Here is a 15,787-nt window from a genome sequence, read left to right as displayed (position 1 = left end):
CCTAGTAGCTAGGAGTACAAGCACGCACCACCACACCCAGCTAATTTTTGTATGTTTTGTAGAGTCAGAATCTTGCTGTGTTGCCCAGGGTGGTCTCAAACTCCTGGGCTCAAGCGATCCTCCCACCTTGGCCTCCCAAAGTGCTAGGATTACAGGCGTGAGCCTCCACACCTGATGACTTTCCAGGTGATAGGAGGATAAGTGAGTGGCTTTGCAGCAAGCTGACTAGAGGTTACAAAGCTCCCAACCTCAAGAATTTCCTATTAGGTCTCTCATTCAACCAAACTCGTATCTCTATTTTGAAAGAACCCTTTCTGTGTGCTTGTGTTTGGCTTCTTGCGCAGTGTCTCAGGCAGAAGGAGCCTTCCATCGCATACTGCAGCCTCAGGTGACTGGACTGAGTGAATGTTGTTAGTGGATTTTTCTTTCCACAGAGACTCACATTAAAGCTCACAGACTTCAGGTGAGAAGAATCAGATGTGGTCTCTACTACTAAAGGAGCCTGAGTCAGTTTCAATCTTCCCCCATCAGCACGCCAGGAGCATTCAACAAAGTGCAGGTGGAGGGTCAGCTGATGCCCAGGCGGGCTATGAGCTTTCCCTGGACACCAGCAGGCACCTTTTGAGGTTCCTCCAGAATGTTCTAGCTGCCTTGGAAGGATGACTTACCGAAAGGCGTCTCCAAGGATTAACAGCTCCAGTGAGCCCCTTAACGGCTGTCATTTATCTCAGTGCCAGTCACCAGTCATTCCTGAGCAGAGCTGTAATGAATAGAGAATGATGTAAATGTGTAGGCAGACCTCTAGAGCGTTTAGACGTCTCCGTGGGAGGTATGACATCAACCCTATCGCCCCCTGACCTTCCCTCTCAGGGCTGCCTCTAAGGCAAGGTGGCCGCCCGGGTGTGGCTCCCAGAGGTCCTCCCGCGCTTCCAGGTCTGAGCCCCGCTGCTCTGCGTCTACCTGCTGGATCCTCAGGATCTCCTCATTCTCAGTCGAAGGACTGCCATCTGAACCTGTGTGGAGTGACCTTACCCACTCAGGGGAGGTTGAGAAAGGGGTGGAATCGAGCTCCCCCTTCCTGACCCTGGGCTGAGCTGAGTGGAGTTTGGAACGAAGCGAGGAGGGAACCCGCGGAGATGTGACGCTGCGGCGCGACCAGAGGCCGCCAGGGGGCGCCCGTCCTCCTTCCCGCCCGCACCTCCCCTCATCCTCCCTCTGCTTCGACAGAGGGTGGGGAAGACTAGAATTCAGCTCTCACTCCTGCCCGCTGCAAGGTGATCCAAAGGAAGTCGCTTACTCTCCCAGCATTGTCCTTTGGCAAAGACATACAAAAATAGTAGTCCCCACCCACAAGCCCCAGAGGAGCGCCTCAAGAACACAAAGGGATGTCTCAGGAATGCTCTGGCAACAGCCCCTATTTGCACGAATTCTTATTAGTAATCATGTCTTCCTTGTTCAAGTCGAACGTCTGTATAAGCACAGTTGCACGTATGCTGGGAGCTGCCCTTTAAGTGACTCTACCCACACATTAATGTGAGGCTTAACCTCTCAAGCTGCAGAATGAATGATATTAGCAGGTTGCTAGGAGGTTCATCTCGCAAAACTGCAGACAGATGTCTATAGACTTAAAGACTGAGCCAGAACGAAGCAAGCCTATTGCCCTGGAAGAACTCCCCACATTTTTCAAGCAATTTCTCCAGTTCATTTGTTTCGAGCACCTTTGAATTCCTCTGGCATAATCACTCTACCCTTTGTCAACACAAAATGATTGTTTAAACGACTCAATAAGATCATGCCATGGGCAACTATTTCCATTTATTATGATTTATTGCCTGTTTAGCACCAATGTGCCAGGTACATTCAACAGAAGACAAGCCGCCTCTAAAATGGTTTTTCTTTCTGCTCTGGAGACCCACAGAATAAAAGCAACCTGCTCAGAGTAAAGGAAAGATCATCCATGCTGATGAGGATCAGTGACTAAGGACATCTTGGAAAGAAGGTCTAATTTTCCAAATGAGGTGGAGGTTGCGGTCAGCCAAGATCATGCCATTGCACTCCAGCCTGGGTAACAAGAGCGAAACTCGGTCTCAAAAAAAAAAAAAAAAAAGAACAAGACTTCTTCATTATGATGTGTTCTCCTGTTGACCTAGAGCACAAAGTAAACTGATTAAAGACAGAGAATTCCAGGTTTCCACCAGGCAGGGCAGAGATTTGTCATGGATAAACCAAAGTCACACAATCCCCCTTGAAGGCAAGAATCTGGTATTCCTCGTCTTTGATCCCCAGAACTGGCCCCACAGTGGCATCTCTAGGCACTGAATAAATGCTTATTTAATTGATTAATTCAGGCATGAGAGATCCCATCTACAATTTAGAGAATTGAGATTTTTTTTTAACTCAGTGTTCCAAAGAAGAGCCTGTATAATTTCAATTCTTCCCTCAGCTTATTGCCAAAGACAGGAAGGGCCAGGTACTTGGCTGCAGTCTCTGAACCAGCTCCAAACCTCAGGAATGTGTTACCTGGATAAACAGGCTCCAAGATGTTCTTTATAACAACAGCAACTAGCTTACTAAACTTAAAAAAAAAAATCCTGTAAGTGAATATTAGACACCAATTAGAATCACTTGTGAAAACCTAAAAACACTATGAACATATCATTCAGATACCCTTTCTGGAATCAGAGCTATGGCAGTCAAGAGGTGGCGTCCTGTCCTGGCTATGCCAGTAACGTGACGTGAGTTAGGCTCAGTGAATACGCCCACGAACTTAATTAAACCAGCAGGCACTGTGAGGGTCTGAAAACAGAAACTGGCCTGTGAAGCCTAAACTTTCTCATTCTTCCTGCAACTATCATTCACTTCAGTGTCCTGGTTGAAGCTCTTCTTTCTTTCCTCAACTTCAGTTCACCTGCCCCCTACAGGTTACAAAGTGAACTCACAGGCTAAATTGTGACAGCTTCAGTGGCATGTGAATCCCTGGGGAGCTTGTTAAAATGCAGATTCAGATTCAGTGGGTTGGGGTGAGGGGAGGGGAGTCTGCATTTCTAAGTTCTCAGGTGATGCGGTCGGTCCATGGAGGACATTTTGAGTGGCAAGGATATAGAAATTCATACAAATTTTTCCTACAAATTTTACAAAGTATGCAATATCCTTAAATGTTTTACATTTAACAACACAGTACTACAATAAAACTAAAGAGTTTTTTTAACATCAAGTTGATGTTTCATATGGATACATTACAGGTACAGATCCTGATCTAATTACACATACATGAAATATACACATATGCCACATTTATCTACATAATTAAGGCAGCTCCACTTTCAAGAAAGAGAAATTAGTGATCTCTGATTTCATTCTTCATTCAATTAATATTTACTGAACACTTAACACAAGCCCAGCACATGTTCCGGGACTGAAGTCGCAACAGTGAACAAGACAGATCCCAGTCCCTTTCTAACAGAATTTATATTCTAGTAAAAGGAGACACACTTATTCAAAAAAAAAAAAAAAAAAAGCCACCAAGTGCAGTGGCTCATGCCTGGAATCCCAGCACTTTGGGAGGTTGAGGCAGGTGGATCGCAAAGTCAGGAGTTTGAGACCAGCCTGGCCAACATGGTGAAATGCTGTCTCTACTAAAAATGTAAAAATTAGCTGGGCACAGTGGCAGGCACCTGTAATCCCAGCTACTCGGGAGGCTGAGGCAGGAGAATCACTTGAACCCAGGAGGTGGAGGTTGCAGTGAGCCGAGATCCCACCACTGCACCCTAACCTAGGTGACAGAGCAAGACTCTGTCTCAAAAAAAAAAAAAAAAAAGGAAGAAAGAAAGAGCAAACATAAATTACAGTAAATGTTGTAAAAGAAACAAAGAAAGAAATGAAATAGAAAATAACCACTTTGGACAAGGTGGGAAGAGTGGCCTCTCTGAGGAGGTGATGCCAATGGTCAAAGATCAAAGATCTCATCCTGACACATCTACTGTGAAGAGACAAGGGGCTGAGTTTTTAGACTCCAGATGTGCACACAGCCCAGGAACCAGTTCCTACTGCTTCAGCAAAGGTACTGAACAGAAAGAAACAGGGGGCCGTTCCACAGCAGGTCCACTGACATAAGCCCTCTCCCCTCAGCTCTGAGATCTTTTTCCCAGGCATCCTTTGGCTCCCCCGGCCAGTCCGCAGCCCCTCCTGGGGTGCTGCGCTCACACCGTCTGCAGGCATTGCTGACACAGGAGGGTTTTTCCACTTTTGTGTCACACACCTATAAAAATCCAAGGCTTGATAAACCACCAGCTGTAAGAATAGTCAAATTGCTTCTTGTATTTCCAGCTCAATTTTATTTCTGACGAAATGACTCCAGTGAAAAACCTTATCTTGCGCTAAAATGAAATTAAGTCTGCTTGAAAATAGCCATTATATATGCACCCTAAACGCTACAGAAATTGATACCAATCAGTTTGTTTCTAGGAAGGCATCCTGGAACTGTTTGCAGAAATAAAAATTCATAGGCAGGCTTTATCAACACCGATGAGGGCTCAGATGGTTTCAAATAGTCTCATCTTTTGTCCTTTATTATCACAGGAGGAAAGATGCAGGGGTCTTTCACAACACCACAAATAGGAAGGAAAGGTTTTCTGCATCCTCAGCTGCCTTATGGAAAAAGAAGGAAGGCTGCAGGAACCAGGAGCTTACAACTGGAGCTAAGGACATCACAGGCCCTCCGCCACCCCACCCCCATCCTAAGTTCACAGAGAGACCTGTGACCCCAGCTTGGCCAGGCATAGCCAGGGCCACTGTCTGCCCAAGGCTCAGGTTAATCAAACCCTGCTTTCCTTTTGGAGAGCTCCTTTTACCCAGATGCCTTGGGGGTGCTGGTTCCTGCACAGGAGTATTATCCAGGTGGCAGATCTACCAGGGCCTCTGCTTATCCTTCTCTAGGGCTATTGCTTTTCTCATAGCATCTCTTGCAGGATATGTGGGAAAGAAGTGATGCACCCACACCTCTCCTTTTTGCCCTTTACAGGAGCTTTAGATAAAAGTTACCTAAACGGGCCAAGCATGATGGCTCACACCTGTAATCTCAGCACTTTGGGAGGCCAAAGTGGGTGGATTGCATTAGATTGGAAGTTCGAGACCAGCCTGGGCAACACGGAGAAACCCCTTCTCTACAAAAATTAGCTGGGCATGGCAGACACCTGTGGTCCCAGCTATTCAGGAGTTCGAGATGGGAGGATGACTTGAGCCCAAGGAGGTGGAGGCTGCAGTGAGCTATGATGGCCACTGTACTCTAGCCTGGGCTCAAAAAAATAAGTTACCTAAAGAGGGTAAAAGGTGACAATCTCTGGATGAGCCACATAACTTCCATGAACCTCTGTTTCTTCATCTGTGTAATGAAGACAGCAGCAATATCTACTTTTTAGGTTTGTTATGAAATTTAAATGATGAAATGCATCCACAGCATTGATCATGAAGAGCAAGCACCCAATGAATGTTAGCTGTTTTTTTTACCATTATCATTATTTACAAGTACTTACTATATGCCAGAAACTGTGTTAAATGCTCATTTAATTTTTATGAAAATTTGCCATAATTTTTTAACAGAGCTTAGATATATCACTTGTGATTGGAGAAGTTAAGTAATTTGCAGAAAGCCACACAGCTGGTCAGTAGTGAAGCTAAAATCTAAATCTACACTGCCTCACTCTAGATTTCAATTCTCTTTCCTATCCCTGGCATTTGTCAATACTGACATTACAAAGCCAGCTACTGAAATGGAATTCATTCAGTAGGTAATCCACCTCAGGTTGCTACAGGCAAAAATTCAAATAATATACCTTAAAACACACACACACACACACACACACACACACACACACACACACACACACAGAACATGCATTGGCCCATACCTGATGAAAAATGCTTTGCAATGTGAGACTTTAAAATAATATTCACCACATCCTATTCTTATTGTTTTTAAAGAAAATTAAAGTTAACACAAATTTCCTGTTGGGCACAACTTTCTGGAAGGCACTACTAACAAAGAAGCTTTAGAATACAGTTTCTGTCTTCAAGGAATGAATCATTTCATTGTGAAAGAAAGATGGGAAAAGGAGAATAAACACATGAGGAAGCAAGGGATAGACTAAGGGTTTACTACAATAACGTAAGAAAACCATTAAGGCCATGATTAGATGTCAAATAAGAGGGTGTCTTTTAGGAAGCAGAATAGAGGCTGGGCTGAAGAGTGGAAGCCAGTGGCCAGGTGGCCTGTTGGGATGATGCTGTAACATCTCACTTTAAAGGGACAAGGGCTGAGGTCAACCTCAGGAGGGTAGACATGAACCTGAGGGATGTTCTGAAGGAACACTGAGGGAACTTAATGACTGATTACACAGAGAGATGAGGGGAAAGGAAGATGTTAAAGGAGATTTCAGAATTCCCACACTTGGGAGGTCCAAACCTGCTTGTTCAGTCTGTTCCCAATCTCGGCTATGGCACCACCATCCATCGTCACACAAGCTGGAGTCCTCAGGGTCACTCGGGACTCCTCATTCACTCACTCCTACCTCCACACATCTCCTCAGTCCTGCTATTTCTCTCCTCTACACCTTCCAGAGCTGATCTCTCCTGCTGTGCTCTGTCCCACCCCATCCCATCTCTCACCTGCACAGCAGCCCTGCCTGCGACCACGGCTCCTCATCTCATTTCATGGCTGCATCAGCACCCATGCCAAGGATCTAACACACACCTCTGCTGCCCAGGCTTCAAACCCGCCAGTGCTTCTCCAGCACCTGCACGGGCGGGGCAGGGGGGGGCAGTGGTGGGGGCCACAGTCCTGTGTATGTCCTGCAAATGCAGAAGTTCATCATGGCTTCCTCTGCTTAATGCCACACCTCACATCCTGTGTTTCAACCATGGAATCCATGGGGAATCCCCGCGAATACCATGCAAGAGGCACAGGACATGAACAGTTAAATGAGTGAGTGGATGTGAGACTATAGGAAAGTCAGAATTATGTGGCTGATTCTGGAAAATAATGAAAAGCTTAGTTTGGGTGTATATAAGTGAGATATTTCGGCCAGGCATGGTGGCTCACGCCTGTAATCCCAGCACTTTGAGAGGCCGAGGTGGGCAGATCACCTGAGATCAAGAGTTCAAGACCAGCCTGGCCAACATGATGAAACCCTGATCTACTAAAAATAGAAAAATTAGCCAGACGTGGTGGCACATACCTGTAGTACCAGCTACTAGGGAGGCTGAGGCAGAACAATTGCTTGAACCCAGAAGGCAGAGGTTGTAGTGAGCCAAGATCACACCACTGCACTCCAGCCTGGGTGACAGAGCATGACTCCATCTCAAAAATAAAATAAAATAAAACAGTGAGATATTTGGTTTTTTCCTCTTTTCAAGGTAGGCAAGAACTGGATGTGCTTCAAAATAGAAGAGAAGGGACCACTTGAAAGAAAGGCTAATTATTAAAGAAATGAGGATAATTCTGCTGCTTATGATTGATAAATTTATAATCAGCTAGTCTTCACCTAATGACCATTTCCTCAGGGAGGCCTCTCTGAATCCCTGAATCAGAGTACCTCCTCCATTAAATGCTTCTGTAGCACCTTTTGTCTTTTTTTCCCCCAACTTTCTTTCCATCACATTTGAAATCACTTGTTCTATGTCTACCTCCTATAATAAGCTCCTTAAGGACAAGGACGTCGCTTTGTGATAACAAATTAAAGCACAGTGCCTGGCACAGAGCAGATGTTCTATCGAATTAACCACAAGATTAGTAGAATTTCTCCACCCTAAGTGAGCGTGCTTCTACTTGTCAATTCAAATGATACAGAAATTTGTTGATAAAAGAATCTAAAATACCACAATAAATTGTAATCCATGTATAGTTTATTTATTGGTATTCTGAGTTGACTCATCTGTTCAGATAAGGTGGAGGGATTGAGCATCACTCTCTTGCTTAAAAAATCTCACTGGCTGCCCATTCCAAACAACTGCCCAAATCTAGACAGGATGAGGGTCTCACTCCTTGGGTGGCACACAGGGTTCTCCCCAACTTGCCTTCTGAGCCTCCTCTTCCACCCCAGCCCATGTACCCCTCACACAGCAGCCCACTGAGCTCCGCCCTTATTGATCCCCCTTTCCGGGATGCTCTGCACTACTCTCTGCATCTAGTGGACTCTTACTCTCGCTTCAAACTCTAACTCATACCTTCCTAAGGCCCACATACAGAATCATCTGTTCTCTTCCTGCCCACTCCACAGCACCATGTACTTCCCCCAGAAGTCTAGAAATCTGAAATAGTACCATGAGTTCCCTGAAGGCACTAACTGTGTCTTGTTCTTCTTTACTTCTCCAGTGCCTTGCACAAGCCTGTATAAAAATTAGGTTTTGGTTTTTGTTTCTGTTTTTGGCAAGCTCTTGCTGTGTTGCTCAGGCTAGAGTACAGTGGCATGATCGTGTCTCACTGCACCCTTGATCTCCCTGGACTCATGTGATCCTCCCATCTCAATCTCTGAAGTAGCTGGGACCACAGGCATGTACCACCACACCCGGCTAATTTATTTTTTGTAGGGATGGGGTCTCGCTGTCTTGCCCAGACTAAGGTTTTCTAGTGAATCAATACAAAACTCTAGGTCCTCCTTGACTGCTCTCTTTCCTCACACCCCACATTCAATCCATCAGCAGGTTCACTCTAGTCTATCTTCAAAAAGGTAACCTGAATCCAACCCCTTCTCATACCTTCATGACAACCACCACAGCCAAGCTACTATCATGTCTTGCCCGAGCTACCACAGCAGCCTCCAGACTGGTGTTCTTCATTCCACCTGCAATCTATTTTGCACACAACAGCTGTGTTTGGCCGTTTAAAATATCATTTCTCTGCTTGAAACCATCCAGTGGCTTCCATCACCCTTAAAGTCTAGACTCTTTCTTGAAGCCCTATATGATCTCACACTTCCCTCTGCCTCTCAGTCCTCTTGTCATTCCTTGAACATGTCAAGTCCTGTCTCATCAGGATCTTTGCACTTTCTGTTACATTCGCCTAGTGTGTTCTTATCCCAAATATCCAAATGGCTTTCTCCTCCTCTGCATTCCAATCCCCATTTAATATCACCTTCCCTGACCAGCCTATCTAAAACAACACCCATCACTTTCTATCTCCTTAACTTTCCTTATTTTTCTTCATTGCACCGGTCTATATCAGATTTTCTATTATTATCTATTTGTATATTAATCTTTGGTGTTTTCCACTATGACAGTAAGGCCCATGGAGACAGGAATATTGCTTTCTTCACAGGCATATTTTCAGTGCACAGACCTGTACAACACAAAAAGTAGATGCTTAATAAATATTTGTTGGCTAGACACGATGGCTTACAGCTATAATCCCAGCACTTCGGGAGGCCAAGGCAGGCAGATCATTTGAGTCCTAGAGTTCGAGACCATCCTGGGCAATATGGCAAAACCCTGTCTCTACACAAAAATTACAAAAGTTAGCCAGGTGTGTTGGCACACACCTGTAATCCCAGCTACTTCAGGAGGCTGAGGCAGGAGGATCACTTGAGCCCAGGAGGTCGAGGCTGCAATGAGCTGAGATTGTGCCACTGCACTACAGACTGGGTGACTAAATAAGTAAATAATATTTGTTGAATAAAGCAGCTGGGTATTGGGTCTTAATGTAGAAAGATATCAATAAGAAGAAAGCGTTTTGAAAAATAAAGCTGGGCACAGAAAAAAACGTCTAAGGATACCCTTGTTGAAATACAATAACAAAAATGGACAGTTCCAAGCACAAGAGCTCTCTTCATTAATTCATTTTCTTTTTAAACAGCCAGAAGTGTTTCAAAGGGGCTTTGTCCCTTGGGGACAGGCTGTTGGGGATAGAGTTGCATATCACTTGTGAGACCTTAGTCTAGAAGTGAATTAGTCTCATGCCCAAGCCCTGCCCGTAAATGGTCTACAGAGGAGACAAAGAGATCAGGAGGAAGATCTTGAATACCCCAGAAGGTATGGATTTAGCCGGAGCCCACAAGTATCCTCTGAGTAATTCATTTCCACTTCTTCCATCTTTGGCAAGATGTGGCTATTATCAGTTTCAATCATCTCTCCCATGACATAACTACTTTCTGATTAATTATTCTCATCCCTTATTTCAGCTCTCTGCCACTTCAGACAGGGCTGTATTTCTGTGATGAAGAACACCATTCTAGAAAAGCTTTGAGATTAAAGATGCCTTCTAAAGATTAAAGTAAAACCTCTTTAATTCAGATTCTTCTAATTCTATGAACTCAGAATTCACTATCAGTCTCATTGGGCTAAAGCTCATCTTGAGCCAATGATGAGAGACACAGAGGAAGTTCTAAAGCAAAGTAGTGGTGGAAATATTCTTTCCAAAAGGTGTAATCAACTTAAAAAGGTTTCTTCCGCCAGGTTTAAAAATACTTTATCAGCACTATTAAGGTTTTTCCATTTAAAAAATTGAGTATTATTTATATACATTAAAATTTACCCTTTTTAGTACAAATTCTATGAGTTTCAAAAAATACATGGTTATATCATCACTACCATAATTATGATATAGAACAGTTTCATAACCTCCCAAAATTCTCTAATCCTCCATTGTAGTCAAGCCTCCTCCTACACCCAGCCCCAGAAACCACTAATCGGTTTTCTCTCCCTTTAGTTTTGCCTGTTTGAGAATGTCATACAGATGGACTCACACAGTATGTCACTTTTTGAATCTGGCTTTTCACTTAGCATAACACAGCTGAAATTCACTCACTTTGTGAGTGTAAGTGGCTTGTTCCATCTCATAGCTGAGGACTAGCCCATTGTACCACAGAGTGCTTATCCATTTACCAGATGATGGACATTTGGGTGGTTCCCAGTTTTTGGTGATTATGAATAAAATCACCATAGAAATCCACATACTGGCTTTTGTGTGAACACGGTTTTTATTTCACTCTGGTAAACACGTCAGAGTGGGCCTCCTGAGTCAGAGGTTAACTAAATGTTTAAGGATCTGCCGAACTGTCTCCTTGAGTGGCTACTCCACCATTTATTCCGAACAATATTGTGTAAGAGTCTTAATTGCTCCACTTGCCAGTTATTTTCAGTTGTGTCATTGTTGTTTAATTATAGCCATATAGTAGGTGGACAGTGGTATCTCATTGTAGTTTTAATTTTTATTCTTCTACTGATGTTGAGCATAAAAGATGCTCTTTTATGTGCTTATTCACCATCCGTGCATCATCTTGGTAAATTGTCAATTCAATAATTGTATTCAAACTATTAATTTAATGGCTAATGTGCATATAACATCCATATAGATTATTTCATTTGCTCTTTATGACTCTGAGAAGGAATTAGGGCAGGTATTGCTCCACTTTACAGATGATAAACTGAGGCTGAAAATGGTTACATGACTTCCCAAGTCCATACCAGGGGGCAGAACTAGAGGTAAAAGCCAGGTCTCCCAGTCACCACTCTCTACCACGAGTTACTGACTTGCTTCCTAAAAACAAGTAGGACAAATCTTGACTCAGCTGGACTGAACTGTCAGCTGAGGCTCCAAGTGACTGAGTGCCCCAGAAAAAAATTATGGAAAGCCTGTCCTTCCCTGCTGTGTGACAGATGCTTCCAACCCCCTTACTTCAGCAAAACTTTCCCGTGCTTTAGCTCCCTTCTTCGGAGCCTCACAGTCTATTGAGCAAATCTCTGACTTCCTTGCCTTCCTGCCACCAGAGTAGAGATTCCTGCACTTTACTGGGGCTTTGAGAGACACCGCTTCTTCATGCAGGGGTTTTCAGACATGCAGTGGTTTGCAGACTGTCTGTTAGAGCCTGGAGCATCTCAAGAATTGACCTAAAGGGCCCTTGTGGGTGGGAGTGAGGGTTGGTGGCAGGAGGCTTTGGGTCCTCCTTAACTAACCAAAGCAGTTCCATTTTTATCTGTTTTATATATTGGCCTTTCATTTAAAATTGTATTTGAGAAGGAGGATGTGTTGCTTTCAAACAAATTTGAAAACCACTGCCTCAAAGCTTGTCTTTGAATATTTGAGGGTAAGAAGGCCTCCAAGCATTATTCATACACTAACACAAGCTTGAAATAAATGAACCAGCACATTTCTCATAGATTCTCTAACGCAGATTTTACTAATTCAAACTGATCCTTAGGTATCCCCACATTCCCAGACCAGTCTGGATTATCAAGATTTTTTAAAATATTAGAACACAGAGCTGAGTTTCCTAACCTGTGTTCCATGACATACCTCTCATGAGTGATACCAAGATACTGACTCCTCTTAGCCCTTGGAGTGTTCAGAAAGGCTTTGGTATCTTCAGACCTTGATCATTTTCATGTTTACTCCAGTGCATTGTCTAAGTATCATCCTTTTCTATATGTGTCCCGATATGGAAAAGGTTGGAAAACACTATTATTATAACAGAATAATGTGGTAGTTATCCTGATTCTCACTTACTAGCTGAGTGGTCCAGGAAAATTGCTTAATTTATCTACCTCTCAGTTTCCTAATCTTTGAAATGCGGGTAATAGCACCATAGTTTTTTTTTGTTTTTGTTTTTGTTTTTGTTTTTTTGAGACAGAGTCTTGCTCTGTTGCCAGGCTGGTGTACAGTGGCACGATCTCAGCTCACTGCAACCTTCACCTCCTGGGTTCAAGAGATTCTCCTTCCTCAGCCTCCCGAATAGCTGAGATTACAAGTGTACACCACCAGGCCCACCAGCTAATTTTTGTATTTTTAGAAGATACAGGGTTTTGCCATCTTGGCCAAGCCGGTCTTGAACTCCTGACCTCAAGTGATCTGCCCACCTCAGCCTCCCAAAGTGCTGGGATTACAGGTGTGAGCCACCACACCTGGTCTCATAGCACCATAGTTCTTTGAACTGTTATGAGAATTAAAAGGTAATGTACATATGTGATGCACGCAGCACAGTTCCTAGTACATAGAAGACGCTCAGTAGATAGTAGCTGCATTGTTAACAGCCCCACCTATCCATGAGATTTGCCCTTTTGGCCATAGAGGGAGCTAAAACTTGCCACAGATTCATTGCTGCACCTTTGATTAGCTTTCAAAGAGTATAAAGGTGAAGCTTCAATAAGCAAATACCATCACCATTGTAAAAGTTATTAATGTTCATAACATCTAGTTTACATCTCTGGTAACAAAAGTGAAACAAATCCATGTTTGAAGGCCATTGACGATGGCTCCTTACTTTGGAAACAATGCTTCAGAAAGAGCAGATGCAAAGTAAAATGATTTGTTCTGAACTTTTTTAAGGTAGTTTTTTTGGTTTATGTTTTGTTACAAAATCAGTCACCTTAGCAATGGCTGAACAGATACAAATGAACCTTTATAGTTTGAACACAATTCTTAAAAGGTTTTTCTTTTGAATACCAAATGACTTCACATTACTGTCCTTTCATCTACCCTAATCATTTTAGTATTTTCCTATAATATTCTAAATTAAAAGAAAGATTTCAATATAACCACACCAGTATTGGCTAACCCCAGACAACTGAAGGTTGCAACAGGAAAGAGTTTTTAAAAGAAATGACACTAAATTCATGGATCTTTTTACAGAATAATTCTAGTCATTTGAGCAGTAAAAGTATTTATGTCTCAAAGTGAATCAGTGTCTCTAGTATCGCAGTATTTTCAATTCAATCCAGCTTCAAGGAATGTCACTGTGAAGATATTTTTTTAAGTAGATAGTACCATCCTGCCCTTAAGAAATCCAATTTTATTGTTCTCTGGTTACAGGTCATATTTCTAGCATTTTCACAGATCAATGCTCTAATCATAGTGACTGTCCCCCCAACCCCCTATGTCCAAGCTTCAAACACAAATGGCATTTCAGAGTCTCCATTAGGAATAATGATGGACCTGCTTCTGACAGTCACTTTAGATGGAAGTTTCTGTTATACTGCCCCAGAAGAAGACATGAGCCCCCACCTCTCAATCAGACTAGCAGACAGTAAAGCCGTCCAGTGTCGGTGTTTCAGCTGAGTTGGTAGAACATTACCCAATTCCGAAAGTCATTCAATGACCCTTAGCTACCAGCTGTGTGGCCTTGAACACGTTACTTAAACTCTGTCTCCATTTTCTCATCTATAAAATGTGTCAGTTTACATGTATTAATATGAGTTAATACATTTCAAGACCTTCAAACAGTGCCTGGCATCTAGTAAGTACCTCAATCAGTGTTAGCTAGTGCCATTACTAATAGTATCAATAGCAATAATGCTTCTATTATCTTCCTGACCACACTAATCCAAAAGGCAGTCCTTAGGCCCTGGTTTCAAGCTGTGTACTAAGAGTAGGAAGCCATCGTAGGAACGCTTATCCATGGCTTTCCGAAACACCCAGCCTGAAGCTGGATGCCCTGAGGCCTTTGGTGAGGTATGGGGCAGTAGACAAAGTCTCTTTCCTCACCCCTAGTCTCTGGCTCCCTTCTAAGGGTTTTCTTGATTATATTTTGTTACAAAAAGCAATCACCCAGTGGTTCACACCTGTAATCCCAGCACTTTGGGAGTCTGAGGTGGGCGGATCATGAGGTCAGGGGTTCGAGACCAGCCTGACCAACATGGTAAAACCCAGTCTCTACTTAAAAATACAAAAATTAGCTGGGCGTGGTGGTGTACATCTGTAATCTTAGCTACTTGAGAGGCTGAGGCAAGAGAATTGCTTGAACCCGGGAGGCAGAGGTTGCAGTGAGCTGAGAGGCACCATTGCACTTCAGCCTGGGTGACAGAGTGAGACTCTGTCTCAAAAAATTAAATAAATAAATCACCTTGGTGATGGTAGAACAGATACAAAATGAACCATTATAGTTTGGGCACAAGCCTTAAAAGATTTTTCTTTCTCAACTTCTGTGTCTTCAGCACAGGATAAAATTAACTCACCCTTGATGTGGGTTATGCTTTTGTCTTCTGTACAAATGTTTGCTGGAGATAAGAGCCACCTGGGAAAACCAGCAACACAGATACTTACTGCAGCAAGCAGTTTATTCCTATTGGGTCAGCTCTCTGGTTTTACCATCACTTTGGTTATATATCATAAAATAAATAAGCTGTTGAAACACAATTTCTGTAGATGAGATTTTTTATCCCTGGCATATGAAGTAAAGGGGCACATTTTATTTTTTAATATTGCTGGGCTCCTACAAGATAATTTAAGAGACCATACATATTTTAACTCAAAAATAATGGCATGTGTGTAATCTGTGTGTATATATACTGATATGTACTTATGGATTAATCAATCTGTTTTCTAGGAAAGATCCAAACTGGCTAGAACTGACAATAGGAAGGGTAAGAAACTTGATCCCAATTTAGGAGAGGGGCTTGCTTCTCCCACAGTGATATAAGATATTTAGGGTCTATCCTACCTGTGGGTTGTTAGAACATTCTCTGGCATGTTGGTTAATGATTTCCCAGGGACAGGGCTCCTTTAAGTAAAGCTATTACTGCATCATTAGAGCTCACAACAAGGGAAAGAACATCCCTAAAATTTCAGAATTTGACTTTGCTCCCCAGGAATCCGAGCTTCTCTTCATCCCTCTCCATCCTAAGGGGTCTCTGATGAAAGCTGGGAACTCTCCCAATGTATTTCTGTGGCTGGCTTCCTCCTTGTTCACTGTCCCCAAACTTAGTCTTTTCCCCTCCCGCTTCAAATACACATTCCCATTTCACCACCATCCTCTCTCTCAAAACTGATCAAAGTTCCAGACACAAACCTGTTCCTTACAGATTA

General features: G+C 43.1%; 1 protein-coding gene across 6 annotated transcripts in view; it reads left to right on the top strand.

Moving 5' to 3' along the window:
* Positions 1-15,787, top strand: part of MAGI2 (membrane associated guanylate kinase, WW and PDZ domain containing 2) — a 1,459,815-nt gene that overhangs the window by 1,432,350 nt on the left and 11,678 nt on the right. Inside the window, exon 23 of one of the 6 annotated variants that reach the window (XM_064374969.1) lies at positions 15,309-15,345. The exons of 4 other annotated variants lie outside the window; for them this stretch is intronic. In XM_064374969.1, coding sequence (XP_064231039.1) covers positions 15,309-15,328 — 20 coding nt within the window. In that variant the 3' untranslated portion in view covers positions 15,329-15,345. Of the gene's footprint in view, positions 1-15,308; positions 15,346-15,787 lie in introns of those variants that run through there. One more of the 6 variants, XM_064374959.1, reaches the window with a different exon arrangement.

Source organism: Aotus nancymaae, unplaced genomic scaffold (assembly GCF_030222135.1).
Source record: "Aotus nancymaae isolate 86718 unplaced genomic scaffold, 86718_ANA_hifiasm-v0.15.2.pri h1tg000002l, whole genome shotgun sequence".
Taxonomy (NCBI): Eukaryota; Metazoa; Chordata; class Mammalia; order Primates; family Aotidae; genus Aotus; species Aotus nancymaae.
Note: the sequence above shows the minus strand (reverse complement) of the source record. Positions and strands in the feature narration are given on the sequence as shown.